This window comes from Danio rerio, chromosome 14, assembly GCF_052040795.2.
Source record: "Danio rerio strain M-AB ecotype USA chromosome 14, GRCz13ab, whole genome shotgun sequence".
NCBI lineage: Eukaryota > Metazoa > Chordata > Actinopteri > Cypriniformes > Danionidae > Danio > Danio rerio.
Genome location: NC_141034.1, coordinates 52527501 through 52542720, shown reverse-complemented (window position 1 = coordinate 52542720; position 15220 = coordinate 52527501). Strand labels below are relative to the sequence as shown.

General features: G+C 36.3%; 1 protein-coding gene and 1 long non-coding RNA gene across 9 annotated transcripts in view; one reads left to right on the top strand and one right to left on the bottom strand.

The window, feature by feature from the left end:
* Positions 1-15220, bottom strand: part of LOC147840923 (uncharacterized) — an 834865-nt gene that overhangs the window by 630410 nt on the left and 189235 nt on the right. The gene's annotated exons all lie outside the window — the stretch shown is intronic.
* Positions 1-15220, top strand: part of rxfp1 (relaxin family peptide receptor 1) — a 210239-nt gene that overhangs the window by 166175 nt on the left and 28844 nt on the right. For all 8 annotated transcript variants that reach the window (XR_015506594.1, XR_015506595.1, XM_087280017.1 and 5 more), the window contains 6 exon segments: positions 1831-1902; positions 2206-2277; positions 2469-2537; positions 7801-7872; positions 11011-11082; positions 14724-14795. Coding sequence is in view for 6 of the 8 variants with exons in the window: in XM_087280017.1 (XP_087136143.1) it covers positions 1831-1902; positions 2206-2277; positions 2469-2537; positions 7801-7872; positions 11011-11082; positions 14724-14795 (429 nt within the window). In the remaining 2 variants the exon portion in view is untranslated.

Below are 15220 nucleotides of genomic sequence, written 5' to 3'. Positions count from 1 at the left end.
GTTAATACTAACTTTACAAGCAAACTGTAAATTAATAATTACAATTTACTGTAAAATTTATAGTAACTTACTGACAATTTGGTAAATAGTGTATAGTAAACAACTACAATGGTGCTGTATTTTTAAAAAATGCTAGTAAGACTAACTTTAAAGCAAACTGACCGTAAATTAAAAATTGCAATTTACTGTCAGAATTACAGTAAATTAATGCCAATGTTGGTTGCCAGTAAGCCTGTACATTTACAAGCAAACCGTAAATTGATAATTACAAGTGTAATGTAAAATTTACAGTAACTTACCAGCAATATTGAGTGCCCGTAAGACTGTAAATTTACAAGCAAACTGTACATGTATGTTTACAATTTACTATAAATTTATAGTAACTTACTGCCTATTTTGGTTGCCAGTAAGATTGTTAAAATGAATTACAGTTTACTGTGAAATTTACAGTAATTTACTGACACTGTTGGATGCCAGTTAAGACTGTAACCTTACAAGCAAACTGTAAATTAATCATTACAATTTACTGTCAATTTTACAGCAACTTGCAATTTTAATTGCCATTAACACTGTAAATTTACAAGCAAACTGTAAATTAATCATTAAAATTTACTGTAAAATTTACAGCAACTTGCAATTTTGATTGCCAGAAAGACTGTAAATTTTCAAGCAAACTGAGTGTTAATTAATAATTACAATTTACTGTAAAATTTACAGTAACTCGCTGGCAATTTTGGTTGCCTGTAAAACTGTCAATTTACCAATGCACTGTTAATAATAATTACAATTGTGCTGTATTTTAAAAAAATTGCCAGTTAGACTGTAACTTTACAAGCAAACTATAAATTAATAATTTCCATTTACTGTCAAATTTACAGTAATTTACTGGTAATTTTGGTTGCCAGTAAGACTAAATTTAAAAGCAAATTGTAAAATAATAATTATAATTTACTTTAAAATTTACAGTAACTTTTCAGCAATTTTGGTTGCCAGTAATACGGTAAATTAACAAGCAAACTGTAAATTTACAATTAGAAGTTACTATTAAATTTACAGTAAGTTACTGGGAATATTGGTTGTCAGTAAGATTGTAAAAATTAATTATTACAGTTCCCTGTAAAGTTACTGTAACTTACCGACAATTTTGGTTGCCAGCAAAAATGTAAATTTACAAGCAAATTGACTGTAAACTTATAATTACAATTTACTGACAGAATTTCAGTAACTTTGTCAATTTTGCTTGTTGCCACTAAGCATGTAAATTTACAAGTGTAATGTAAATTTTACAGTTACTTACTAGCAATTGTGGTTGTCAGTAAGACTGTAACTTCACAAGCAAACTGCAATTTAATTTATTTTTACAATTTTATTTGTACAATTTATTATTAAATTTACAGTAACTTACTGGCAATTTTGGTTGCCAGCAAGAATGTAAATTTATAACCAAACTGACTGTGAATTATTAATTGCGAATTACTGTTAAATTTACAGTAAATTACTACCAATTTTGGTTAATTTTTGGTAGCCATTAAGACTGTAACTTTACAAGCAAACTGTACATATATAATTGCAATTTATTATAAAATTTACTGTAACTTATTGGCGATTTTAATTGCCTGTAAGACTGTTAATTTGCAAATGCTTTGTAAATTAATACTTAAAATTATATTGTAAAATACAGCATGATTGTAACTATTTATTTACAGTGTACTTGTAAATTTACAGTCTTACAGGCAACCAAAATTGCTAGTAAATTACTGTAAATTTAACAGCAAATAAGTATATACATTAGGGCTGCTCTCAAACAGCTATAATCTATCATTTCCGCAGGTATCTCAGCTACAATCGAATCACAACTCTTCTCCCTGATGTTTTCCAGGATTTACACAAACTAGAGTGGCTGTAAGTGTCCTTATCTCATCTGCTTTTCTAAGCATCAGCTCAATACAGATAGATTTTCTCATTCGCTGCTTTTGTGCTTCACATCAGAGAGCTCATCAGATTAGTGCGTATATTAACTGATAGCTTTTTAATGTGATATCAGCTGATTTCTACATGCAGGATCTGAAGTTACTGAACTAATTCTGATTGAATCATTGTTTCATAATCCAATGCATCAATTAGTTCCCCCACAACAAATATTGATCAGAACAGTTGAATTATCAAGGCCGCAGTGTTTATATTTCTCTTGTCATTTTCCTGAAGGATTCTGGAGAACAACAGCCTTCATCACATCTCCTCTTTGACCTTCTCGGGTCTTCGCTCTCTTGTGCTGCTGTGAGTTTCAGCTGTTGCTATTTTGGTGGCTCATCTTCCGCCTTTCAAATGTAAATCATACATTTTAATAAATGCATAGGAGCCGTTCTCAGAGAGCTTTTTTAGACTTTTTTTATGGTGTTGAATGTGCTGCATTATTTTGTCTTCTAAAGCTGTGTGCGCACTTGTGTGTGCATGTGTGTGTGTTTCAGAGTGCTGTTGAACAATGCTCTCACAAAACTGGATGATATCTGCCTGGAGATGCCACGGTTAAATTGGCTGTAAGTTTGAATGCACCGTTGTCATGCTAAAAACTTTTCTTTGATTGATTTATGTTTTTGGAAAGAGATTAAGATTAAAGTAAGCATTTAATAATAGTTATTATTATTATTATCATCATCATTCATTTATTTATCAATTTATTAATTTATTTTTGTAATTTACGTTATAATATTTTTTTGGGGGGGGGGGGGTTTCGCCTTTATTTTGATAGGACAGTAGAGAATTCAGACAGGAAAGCATTGGGAGCAGAGAGAGGGAAAGGATCAGCAAAGGACCCCGAGACGGGAATCGAACTCGGGTCGCCACAAGCACACTTGTGCTATATGTCAGCGCAGTACCACTAGGCTACCGGCGCAGACAATTTATGTTATAATTATTGTAAGGGTCCATCTATTAGTCCAATGAAGGTTAAATGCGTGTAACGCCTGTTTCACACCGCAAGCGTGAGCAGCGCGTCTGGAGAGCAGAAGCAACACACAGGCGTTTACCTTTCACACCAGCTGCATCTGCAGCGCGCAGCTCTTCGGCAGTTGCTGCAGAGATCAATCTATCTCTGTCTATTCTATTTAGTTATAGAGAGATTTATGTCTCTATATGTACAAATTCACTTTTTTTAAAAGCTTGTCATCTGCATCAAGGCCCACGGCAACCTCCTATGCAGTTTCTTTAACCTGCTGTTCTTTATTTTACAAATTATATAGATCATACAGTACTGTATGCTTCTCAAGCTCTATGAAGAGTGTCATTCATGTCTAGTGCACTCAGAAGACAATCGCCTGTCATATCATGTCATTTGGTTTTTGATTGTCAGGTTGTTGTAGGCCTAGTTATAATAATATTTATACAATATAGATCTGGTGATATTTATACATGATCAAATTAGTGTTACTTTCTCCGCTTCAGTAATGTCAGTAAGAGTATCAGCTCGTGCAAAGAATGAGACGGACAAAAGTAATCAATGCAGGCCCTTCTTTTACTTATTTTCGTGTTGTCAGGTTCACAGTGCAAACAGCTCCCGGTAGGAATAACTAGAGTGAACATAAAACAAAGCCGAATAAAACTTTTTTCCTTTGCATAGCACTGCACAGCACACAGCGAGCTCACATCATCCAGCGTGCGTGTCGAACTACACGACCCACAATACACTTCACTATAGACTACAACTCCCGTAAATAGCAGTCTTAAAGGGCCATGAAACCCCCTCGTTTCAGCAGGGTGTTTTCACACCTCTTCTTTGGAAAAAGTCAGAAAAGTGGGCGTGTCCAGCTCTGTTTAGGGGGGAGTGTCGGAGGAACTAAAGTGGGAGGGTGTGGGAGTGTCGATTTGGGCACGCGCTAGTTTCAGAGTCAAAATACACACACACACACACACACACATACATACATACATACATACAGGAGAATGTGATGGTGTTTAACCTACATGGACATCTGTAGTCGAATTATTAGCCAAATTATTAAATGGTGGACTTTAACTGCAGTTTGGCTCTTTCATTCAGGGAATTCATTCATGCCCCTCGCGACACACGAGATATTTGATTCGAGGAGCTGCTCTAAGCGTGTATTTTTCATACAATGTTTTATACCGCACGGCGAATGAGAGAAAAAAAACCCTCTGCATTTCCCAGAAACTTAGATGCACACGTCAGGTAGCGTCAGAAAGCCGTGTGTGTTATTCCGGTCACTAAATGCGGTAAAAACCCTACACGAGGTTAAAGTTTGGTTGTGGTGCTAACGTGTTTACACTCTGTGCAATAGTTTGTTAGATACGAACAAACTGAATAAACAAAGAGCGCTGCTCGCTCACTTACCAAATCTGTAGAGACAGGACAATCACCAGCAACTAGAGCCGCGTCTTTATGAAGAGAATACTACAAACGATTCCAGATCCCAGCGTTTGCAGATGAGAACAGCTCTCAGGTAAACAATAATCCCCCTTAGACACGTAAGTTATTGTTGTCGCGCGTCGCGTACACTGTAATCCACACGTGAGTCTGAGCTCTCACAGAGAGAAAATGAAAACGAAACTTAACTGCAGCAAACTATAAAAGCAACACTTCACGCTTGTTTTGCCAACACAACGTGGCGTCTCTGTCCTGAAAACACGGTGATAGTAATGAATATTAATGAAGTTGCACAATAGAGTGCGCTGATTGGTTTGACCCAAGCCTTACTCATGCATTAATGCAACACACTGTAAGACGTAATAAGACACACTCTGGCACAGACGCCCAGTCTGCACGCCGGAATACACACTATTATGTCATGACCGTGACGCAGCTTCAAAAATTCGTTTCAAACAGGAAGTACGAATTTGCTTAAAATAACGCAAAAACAACCAATTTACACTTTTTAGTGAAATATAGGTGTCCTAATAGTGTTTTTAGCAGTGTGGGACACATATACGACTGTCAACAGCTCAAAAAATGTGTTTTGGTGTTTCGTGACCCTTTAAAGTCTTTTCCCTTTCCTGCAACACTAGTGTGCAACTTAAGCAAAACAGATACTAAAGTTGTTTTACATTTGTTTTTTTAGTTCGGGCCTAAATACTTGTTGCAGTTTTTAATCATTTAAGTTCATTTGATTGACTATATATAAATCAGTTGATATTATTAATGCATTTATTAGGTCACTCTATGTGTTTTGGTTATTATCAATGCACTGTCACTTTAATTGAGCGTGAGCAGAGCGGCAAAAATAGACCCAGCGCCGAAACTATCACTGTACTGCTGTTTCAGCGACACTAACGCCTCGCACTGACGCGCTGCTTCTGCGCGCGGTATGAAAGCTATAATCTGTTTACATGGACGCTGAAAAAACAAGCGCTGCTCACGCTCTGCTCACAAGCCGCTTACGCTTGCGTTGTGAAACAGGCTTTAGCCTTAAGAAAATAAATATTTTTATTTGTTAAAAGTAGTGCTGTCAAAATTAGTGCTTTAACGCATGCGATTAATTTGAAATATTTAACACGTAAAAAAAAACACACACACAATTAACGCAGTTGCAGTTTTTTTTTTATTTCCTGTTGTGGTCGATGTGTGTTCAACATGCAAAGAAATATGGAAGCAATTTTTGAAGGCAAGTTTCTGTATAAAACAATTAATGTCGCATCAGCAGGCTCTCCAGCGTTTCCTCCAGAGTTTCATGCGATTTCGGGTGTTTCATTTTTAACTTTCAACTTTTGTTTTAATGGAATTTGATACCGCATGGTGAACGAAAAAAAAAAAAAGTCATTTCATGACTCGGTGGTCCTTAAAGGTAATCAAAAATTACTGCTTACAGTAATTAAGCATTAATTATTTACTGCTCAATTAATTACTTAATTACTCATTTATTTTGAATAGAATAAAAGCATTTAAAAGTTTCAAATTATTAGCCCCTTTAAGCTATATATTTTTTTCGATAGTCTACAGAACAAACCATAGTTATACAATGGCTCTCCTAATTACCCTAACCTGCCTAGTTAACCTAATTAACCAAGTTAAGTCTTTAAATGTCACTTTCAGTTGTATGGTATGGAAGGTAAATCCTGCCAATTTTAAATAAATTAAATAAACATTGGAAATGAAAATAAAAATCAGATTAACAATTTCGTTTTAAAAAACTGTTCGCAAAATATCTGCCAAAATTGAAAACGAAATGAAATTATTTCATTTTAATTTTCATTTCCACTTTGACAACACATCGTCACTGTCACATTGATAATTAAAATGAAGTTGCCAATTTAACATTTCATTCTCACTGCATTTCCACGTCAAGACTGCCAATATTAAAATAAAAAGCCAAACTGAAAAATAAAATGCAAACACAATTTTTACAAAGCGTGTTATTAGTGTTCAAGCTATAATAGTAACGATTCAAATGAAAAGTAAATTTAAGCTTTCCTTTTATTGACACTTTTTCATTTCAGTTTTCATTTTCGATTTTATTTTCAACTTAAAGCTGTATAATAATCAGTGGGAGGGGCGTATTCAAGTGACGTCGAGTGCTTTCACACACAGAGCCCGAGGGCAGAAGCACGGTTTTGATGGATGGAACAGCGTTACTGGTGTAAATACAGTATAACAGAAGTAAAATGGTTAAAACTGTTAGTCAGCTTTTAGTCAGGCTTCCTCGGTGGGCAGAGAAACAGCAGCTTAAGTGCGGTAGGCCTTGTGATGAAGTCGTATAGTTTACTGTATTCGGTCTTGTGACGTTAACAACTTGTTAGTACTAAAATCTTTGAAAGACAGCTAAATCAGCTGCGTTGCATGAATGTCTGGCGAATACCAAACCTAAAACCAACTTTACTGAGCTGATTGGCAGGATTTATCTTCCATAGTATGGAAGTGTCTTGAAAAATATCTAGTCAAATATTATTTACTGTCATCGTGGCAAAGATAAAATAAATTACTTATTAAAACAGAGGCTAATAATTCTGACTTTTACTTTTATATATATATATATATATATTTATATATATATATATATATATATATATATATATATACATATATATATATATATATATATATATAACAACTTTTTATAGACCCATAACTTGCAAATAAACAAATATATTTCTAAAATATTTATTTATTTAATATATTTATTTGTAAAAAGTTAAATAAATCACCCAAAAATTTACTATACATATAAATATAAATATATATATATATATATATATATATATATATATATATATATATATATATATATATATATATATATAAATATAAGACAATTTGTGTAAATAAAAGCCCTACAATGTATTTTTGTCAAATTATTAATTAATTAATAAAAAAATTCAACATATCTATATTTAACACTTTACATTAAAAATGTAAACATTAAATTGTATTATAATTGTAATATTACATCGACAGCAGACACTACTTTAAAAATTCACAGCCAATCAAATAAGTTTTTCAACATGTAAGTGTTTTAATTTTTTTAATCTAATTAATAATCAAAAAAGCGTGATATTTATTATATAAATTTCATATTACAGTACTTAAAAATAGAATCCAGTTGCTTCTGCATCATCATTGCTGTTAAAAACTGTAAAGCAGAAAGGATATGTTTATTGTATGTTTCACTGTGGTTAGGAATTGCTTTTGTATGCTAAGATATTATTAAATGTATATTCATTCATAAAACTGATGAATATTGACTGGTTATATTAAATGTATTTTGAACGAAATATAAAAAACACTGATTCCATAGTGCTCTAGAATTGATGTCTTCTCCATGAATAAAGCCTTGTTCCATTTGTGTTTTGCAGAGACATTGAGGGAAATAAGATGGAGACGGTGGGAAACGTGACCTTCAGGTCGTGTAACATGCTAACAGTGCTGTGAGTATTTCAGTGGGTATTCAACCGTCAGATGAGCCCAGTGGGTTCTTGCAGTCTATTTTAGTGTTTAAAATGTAGGGTACAGTAGGTCAAATGGCCCTTATGAATGTTTTTCTCCCAAAACAATATATTGAAAAGTTCGAGAATTCGAAATAGTGAATACATTAGGTTGAGACACTGCAGACAAAAACACTGGTTTTGGAGTTAGAAGTGGTTTAGTACACTTAGATATTGCTTATTTTGGCCAAATCTATCTATCTATCTATCTATTAGCTGTCCTGGGAGAGCTCTGAATTAATCTCTCTTGGTCATTAAGCATGAGAAGGGGGTCTGAGATCAGATAATGTAGGTTCTTGAGAGCTCCCCCTGGTAAACGGAGGAAAACGAGGAGATGGGGTGGACTGGAAGATTCTTCCAAAACAGCGATAAGACAGTAGGGTCAAATCAGTCTATTTATTGTAGGCTTAGATTAGATTATTGCTGTTTACGGATGAGAGACCAGTCACGATCAATCATATCATGTGCTAATTTCAAAAACAATGTGTAAAACTTCCCTTATGCAGCAGTCAAATTTGAGATTTAGAGCATTTTGTCTTTTCATAAAGACTTTATTTCTTTTTTAGAAAACATTTTGCCTTTAAGTGCTTATTTCATCACACCTCATCTATTTGTTACGATATATACAGTATATTTTAAAGGTTGTTTTCTCAAAATGAGTTTTTTAATCCTTCACTGCAGCTGTAATTTTGGATAAATGTACGTCTACATGAATATTCACAGCAGCACTTACACCAAATGACAGTGTTTGATTCACATCTATATTTGGTGTTATGGTTTACAGTTTTCATCTTTTTACAGAGGAATTTTTGTCATAATAATAAGCACATTTTTTTATCATTTAATCATATTTTCCTAACTTAGTATAACTAACCAAAGCATCTTACCTTGGTCATCTTTTTCTTGAAGAATCCCCCACCCCCTCTACTCGTCTTTTTCCTCTATAGGGCAGCACGGCGGCCCAGTGGCTATAGCACTGTTGCTCGCAGCAAGAATGCCTCTGGTTCGGGTCTGGTGTTTATGTTCTCCCCATACTCGCGTGGGTTTTCCCCGGGTTCTCTGGTTTCCTCCCACAGTCAAAAATATGAGACGCAATTAAATTGACTAAACCAAATCAGCACCATAGTCAAATTCCACCAGCAGCTCACCCTCCTAGAAATCCTTAAGCAGCAGGAGGAGGGTTCTCGAGATCTACCTGAGCTCAAATTCCCCTCTCACCCCTTCAAATGAGAGGGAGCCCCGGGCTCAAGGATCTTATGAGCTCAGGGCTCTCTCCTGGGACAGCATGCCAAACAATTTTTATTATCAATCATCAGCTAAGTGTGAACTCTTGAACACCAATAAGCACAAAAAAAACAGGCATCAGTATATTGTAAACTGATAGGTTCAAATATTCATTTCCAGTTATCAAAGGATAATAATTTGTTCCTTAATTATAGTTTTGTAAATATTTAGTTGTTTTAAATTCAAAATTTTTATATATACATTAGTGTAAAACCTAAAACTTGTGGAAAAACATATTTCTGTAATCGACCAAGAATTATTGGTCATTTGGTTTCCCCTATGATCACGCATGGACGGATCATAAAGATGTCTGTACAGTCGTATTGTTTCAGACAAAATCTCTTCAAAGTGTTTCATATTCAACTCAAATCAAACATGGTGCCGAGTGAACTTCGCTCGAGTCTCAAAAAAAATTGTGCGCTCCGCCTGCCAAAATCATGTCACGCACACCCAAATCGAACCTCTGCAAATGACATCACATTAGCCACTCGCACTCGGACTTGCTGACACATCGAGTATAAACCAGGCTTAAGGGTGACCAGATTTCCTGTTTTTCCCAAGAAAGTTCTTTATTTCGACTCTATCCAGTCAAAGCTAGGCTAACCAAGTGCATCGTAGAACAAAAATTTGAATTTTAAACAATATATTTTATTAATGTACAGTAAGAGAAGCCAGGATAGGCGGAATCATGCAGAATGGATTTATAACTGAACCACTGTTCTGTCTTCTCATAACCGAGACAGTGTCTGACTAAATCAGAACACAAACGTGTCGCAGGTAATGAAGGATTAAGCATTTCCCTCAAAGAAAAGCCCGTCTAAGCAAAATTCTAAGAGGCATCTATAGCTCCACTGATGCTCCGCCTTTTTGCCCTTTTTTGGTCACCCCTTGTTGGCGCATTGACATTCGAACAAAATGGCCACGGTTGGCCACACCTACATGTAGCTTCATTTTGGTTCTTCAGATTGTAGTCGAAAGTTGGGGGGGGGGGGGGGGGATGTTAGGATTGCTGACGAAAGTGAGGGTGGGGGGGGGGGGGGTCGGGTTATGTATTGGTATGTTAGGATGGCTGATTAAAGTGGTGAAAGGGGTTGGTTGGATCATGGATATAATTGAAGAGCGAGGGGTGGAGGGGTGGGTTGGGGATGAGATGGGGGTGGATGGGGGGTAGGGGGAATTGGCATGGGCCCTTGATGATGTTTTTGGCGTCCCCCTAAATGTATGTGTAGTCATTTTGGTAGATAGGCTAAAAGAGGATACGTGCATGTGTGTGTTTGTGTGTGTATGTGTATTACTTTAATGTTATTGAGATGACTGTAGATGATTGAAAGTTTAGTATTGATTTTACTTATGTATTTTCTGTTTCCGTTCCAAATTATTTTCAGCTTTCAGTAATTTTGTTTTACTTATTTTATCCTTTGCATATGTGTGTGCGTTTAGGTTAGTGCTTATTTAATTTCAATGTTTATTAAAAAACAGTTTCAGTAATTATCAATAATAGCCCTCAACTTCTTTTGTTCATTTTGAAGCTTTGTTCAAATGATGTGGAAACGTTTGCGTGTTTAGCAAAATAACAGCTCCTTCGGACTTCAATTATGTCTATAATGCAATATTAGCCTATTATAATTTCTCTAATTACATGCAAGAGTGACTCTAGATTAAAGGTCAGATGCCGTTCACCTTCTGAAATGATTTCTGTGTTTGACACTGCTGTGTATTTCCTGCACGTTTCATCCCTCTGAAAGCCTGGATGTGTTTCCATCCACCCAGATGAATGTTGATTGTGTTTTTTTGCAGGGTCCTGCAGCGGAACCGCATCAGTCGTATCCACGCGCAAGCTTTCTCTCTGCTGCGGAAACTGGGAGAGCTGTAAGTTCCTTATAAATGTTTGGCAAAAATAATCACCACAAAGTGTTCTCTGGAGTTTAGTCATGATGACCCATTTCTGTGCTGCGCAAAAAAAAAAAAAACTGAAATCCTTCTTTCATGGATTTGCTTATCAAGTTGAAAGTCATATTGCAACCCCAAATCAGGACAAGTTTGGGTCAGTGTGGAAAACACACAAAAAAAAAAGAAAGAAGTGATTTCTAAATTTATTTTGACTTGTATTTCATGGCAGACAATACAATAAACATTATTTCAAGTGTTCCTCATTATTTTTTCCTAAATAAACACCTGTTTCAATTTTGGTTCCTGCAACACATTTGAAAAAACATTGCAGCAGTAAAGCATTTACCACTTTGTAATGTTGCCATTCCTTTTCAAAACACTTAGGGTGCTTTCACACCTGTGAATCGATTCAGTTGTTCCTGAAACAGAGATTACAAATGTTACATTGTTGCTCTTTGCTCTTGGAGCGGTTCGCTTTCACACTGCAAAGTTTCTAATCGGACCAAAAGAGCTAAAACAAGTCACTTGCGAGTAAACTCTCCTCACATTGGTCAGAGTGTCAGGGTTTATTTTGCAGCGTCCCGCTAAGCTGTCAGGAGAGGTGGTGGTTTGGTGGTGATTGACAGGGTGCGTGCGCGACGTGTCTGAGGAGAGACGCAGTGGGGAGGGGTGAGAAGGGTGCATGACGATGCTTATTTGTGGACCGGGAGGGAGACGCGAGATTACCGGGAGATCATCAATCGTTTGCGGGCATCCGGAGACTCGCGAAACTTCCCGCCCTACTCATAATTCTCTCTTCATATAGCCGTAAGCCTATTACATATCCAGAAAACACTGTGATGTAACTGCGCTCGGATCGGATCGCTTTCTCACTGCAATCGAACCGCTCCATGGTTCGTTTCAATCGATCCGAGACCATCATTCAAGCGATCTCGGAGCGATTACTTTGTCGCGGAACAGAGCCCGATTGCCCTGTTCACATATGCCAAACAAACCGCGCTAACTGGGCAAAAGAGATACGTTCCGAAACAAAAGTGTAGGTGTGAAAACACCCTTAAAAGACAACGAGGAACTGAACACACCAAGTGATGAAGTGTTTCAGGTGTAATTTTGTCCCATTCTTCCTGCAAACAAATCTTGAAGTGGACAACAATACAGGGTCTTCAAAATGCGGCACACATTCTCTATTGGAGACAGGTTGGGACTGCTGGCAGGCCAGTCAACTACCTGTATCCTCTTTCTCCACAGCCAGAACTTTGTAATGTGTGCAGAATGTGCTTTTGCATTATCTTGTTGAAATATGCTTTGTCAAGGGCGTTAAAACAACCCCATACCCTGACAGACCCTGACTTTTGGACTTGTTGCTGGTAACTGTCTGGATGATCCGTTTTTTCTTTGTTCTAGAGCACACAGCATCCATTTCTCCCAAAAAAATACCTGTATCACTGATTCATCTGAACACAGTACATGTTTCCACTGTGTGATAATCTGTCTCAGATGCCTCCGAGCATCTTCTGGACACTGTTAACATAGGGCTTGCTTTTGGCACAGCACAGTTTTAACTATGTATTGTGGTACTTGAAAAAGGTTTGCCATATGAATCTGAGCCCATGTCATAATATGGCTTATAAATGGATGAGGATTCTTGATGCAGCCCCACCTGAGTGATCAGGGATCAGGGTATTTTCTGCTTAGGCTTGTGCTCTTGTCCTTAATGCACTGAAATTCCTCCTGATTCTTTGAATCTTTGAATGATGTGATGCATTGCTGAAGCTGAGATTTCCAAATGTTTTCCTATAATTTTCTCACGTATTTATTGGCAAACTGGCGATCGGCCCATCTTTGTTCCTAAAGGACTAGACCTTTTTTTGGATGTAGGGATGCAACAATTACAGATTTTAGTTGTATGATTATGGTATAAAAAATACTGACGGTATATTATTATTCATGCAGTCATTCATTTTCTTGTCGGCTTAGTCCCTTTATTAATCCGTGGTCGCCACAGCAGAATGAACTGCCACCTTATCTGGCAAGTTTTTACACACCGGATGCCCTTTCAGCCGCAGATCCCAGATCTCTGGGAAACATCCACACACACACAGTCACACACACACACACACTATGTACAATTTAGCCTACCAAATTCACCTGTACCGCATGTCTTTGGACTGTGGGGGAAACCGGAGCACCCGGAGGAAAGTCACGCGAACGCAGGGAGAACATGCAAACTCCACATAGAAACGCCAACTGAGCCGAGGCTCAAACCAGCGACCTTCTTGCTGTGAGGCGACAGCACTACCTACTGCGCCACTGCTTCGCCCATGATTATTATGCATCAATTTCAAAACACTACTAGTTTAGATAGTCATATAAACTCCTTATATTGGAAAGTGTTGTTTATTGCTGCTCAGTAACCAATTAATACCGCACAAAATTAAAAAATTAAAAAACAGTCCAGTTGTCTTTGGACTTAAATATATGTCAAAAAAAAAGTTTTTGACATTTAAACTTAAGTAATAATTTTACACTGAAAATAAATGACAGAAAAATAAATTAATTAATTAATTTTAAAAAGTAATAAAAGTTTTTTTTTAAATAGTATTTGTCTAAAGTAAATCTATTGTAAGTATTTAATCATGTAAATGTAAGTATTTCACTTTTAAAGAGAAAAAATATGTGTCCACGTATAGATTCAGTGTGGACGCGATATGTGAACAGCCCTTACTTCATAGCCTCAGCCATAGCTAATCTAGTGTGTGTGCGCGCGTGCGTGCGTGCGTGCGTGTGCGTGTGCGTGTGCGTGCGTACGTGTGTGTGTGTGTGTGTGTATTAGCCTCGCTGTACAAGAACTTTAAGCTAGCCCATCATTGGCATAACTTTTAGTTGCAGAAGTTTTGTTTTGTGCAAAAATGCGGTGTTGAGAAGCCCTCAGGATGAATCAACCGTGACAAATTAAAGTGTGATTAAGAGTGAAATCAGGTAATCGTTGCATCCCTACTTGGAAGCTGCTTTTGTACCCAATTAAAATGATCAATGATCAATCAAAATTATCATTATTATTTAACCAATTTACCTGATTACTAACCCTAAACTGCTCATGTGCCAACTTGTTTTGGAATGTGTTGCAGGTCTGAATGACAGGAAAGGATGTGTTTTTACAAATGAAATGAAGTTGACCAGATAAAATATGAAATATTTTCAGGGGTGATATTGTCTGCAATGAGATACAAGTCAAAGTAAAACTGAAAATCACTACTTTTTTTAATTTATTTGTGTTTTTTTTTTTCACACTGGCCCAACTTTTGTTGAATAAATGATATTCTATCAGCAGTGTTTGCAATGACTTTGCGGCCCCAGTGTATTCCCAATATTTACATTATTTCACAGTCATTTTAGTTTAGAGTTTAGTCATGATGACCCATTTCTCTGTGGAGCAAAAAAAAAACAGAAATCCTTCTTTCATGGACTTGCTTATCAATTCGAAAGTCATAGTTTCGGTCTGTCATCCTGCTGGGCCAGTTACGGGATGTCAGTCATCAAAGAGTTTTGACTTGCTCATCACTTCTGTCAACAGATGCCTGTTTGAATGCAGAAGGCGTGAATATTTTCTGTCTCCACAGGGATTTGTCCAGTAACAGAATCGAAGCGATCCCGCCTGATCTTTTCGTCAATCTCGGAGACCTGCTGCAGCTGTGAGTCACATTACAAACAGAGCTAAACTAACAACTGTCGGACAGGAGTTTGTTCTGGGCTTCTGCAAACGTGCTCTTTCTGTTAAGTCCAATATAAATTCACGCTTTATTTGATGTTGACACAGTTTCCGTGTACGTTCAGAAAATGTACAAGATGTACAAATGTACAAATGTACAAAATTTCCAAAGTTACTCCAAAGAGGGCTATTTTCAACATCAGTAATGCCACACAAAACTGATACATAGAAATATATACAAATTACATATACAAGATACAAGTTCATATTTGGATTTCACATTTATGAAATATATGCCATATATTCAACATATAATTTTTTAAATATATATAATATATGATACTTGAAAATATATTACATTTATAATACTTGCACATATTTTTTTATTGGAATTACAAATATGTACAT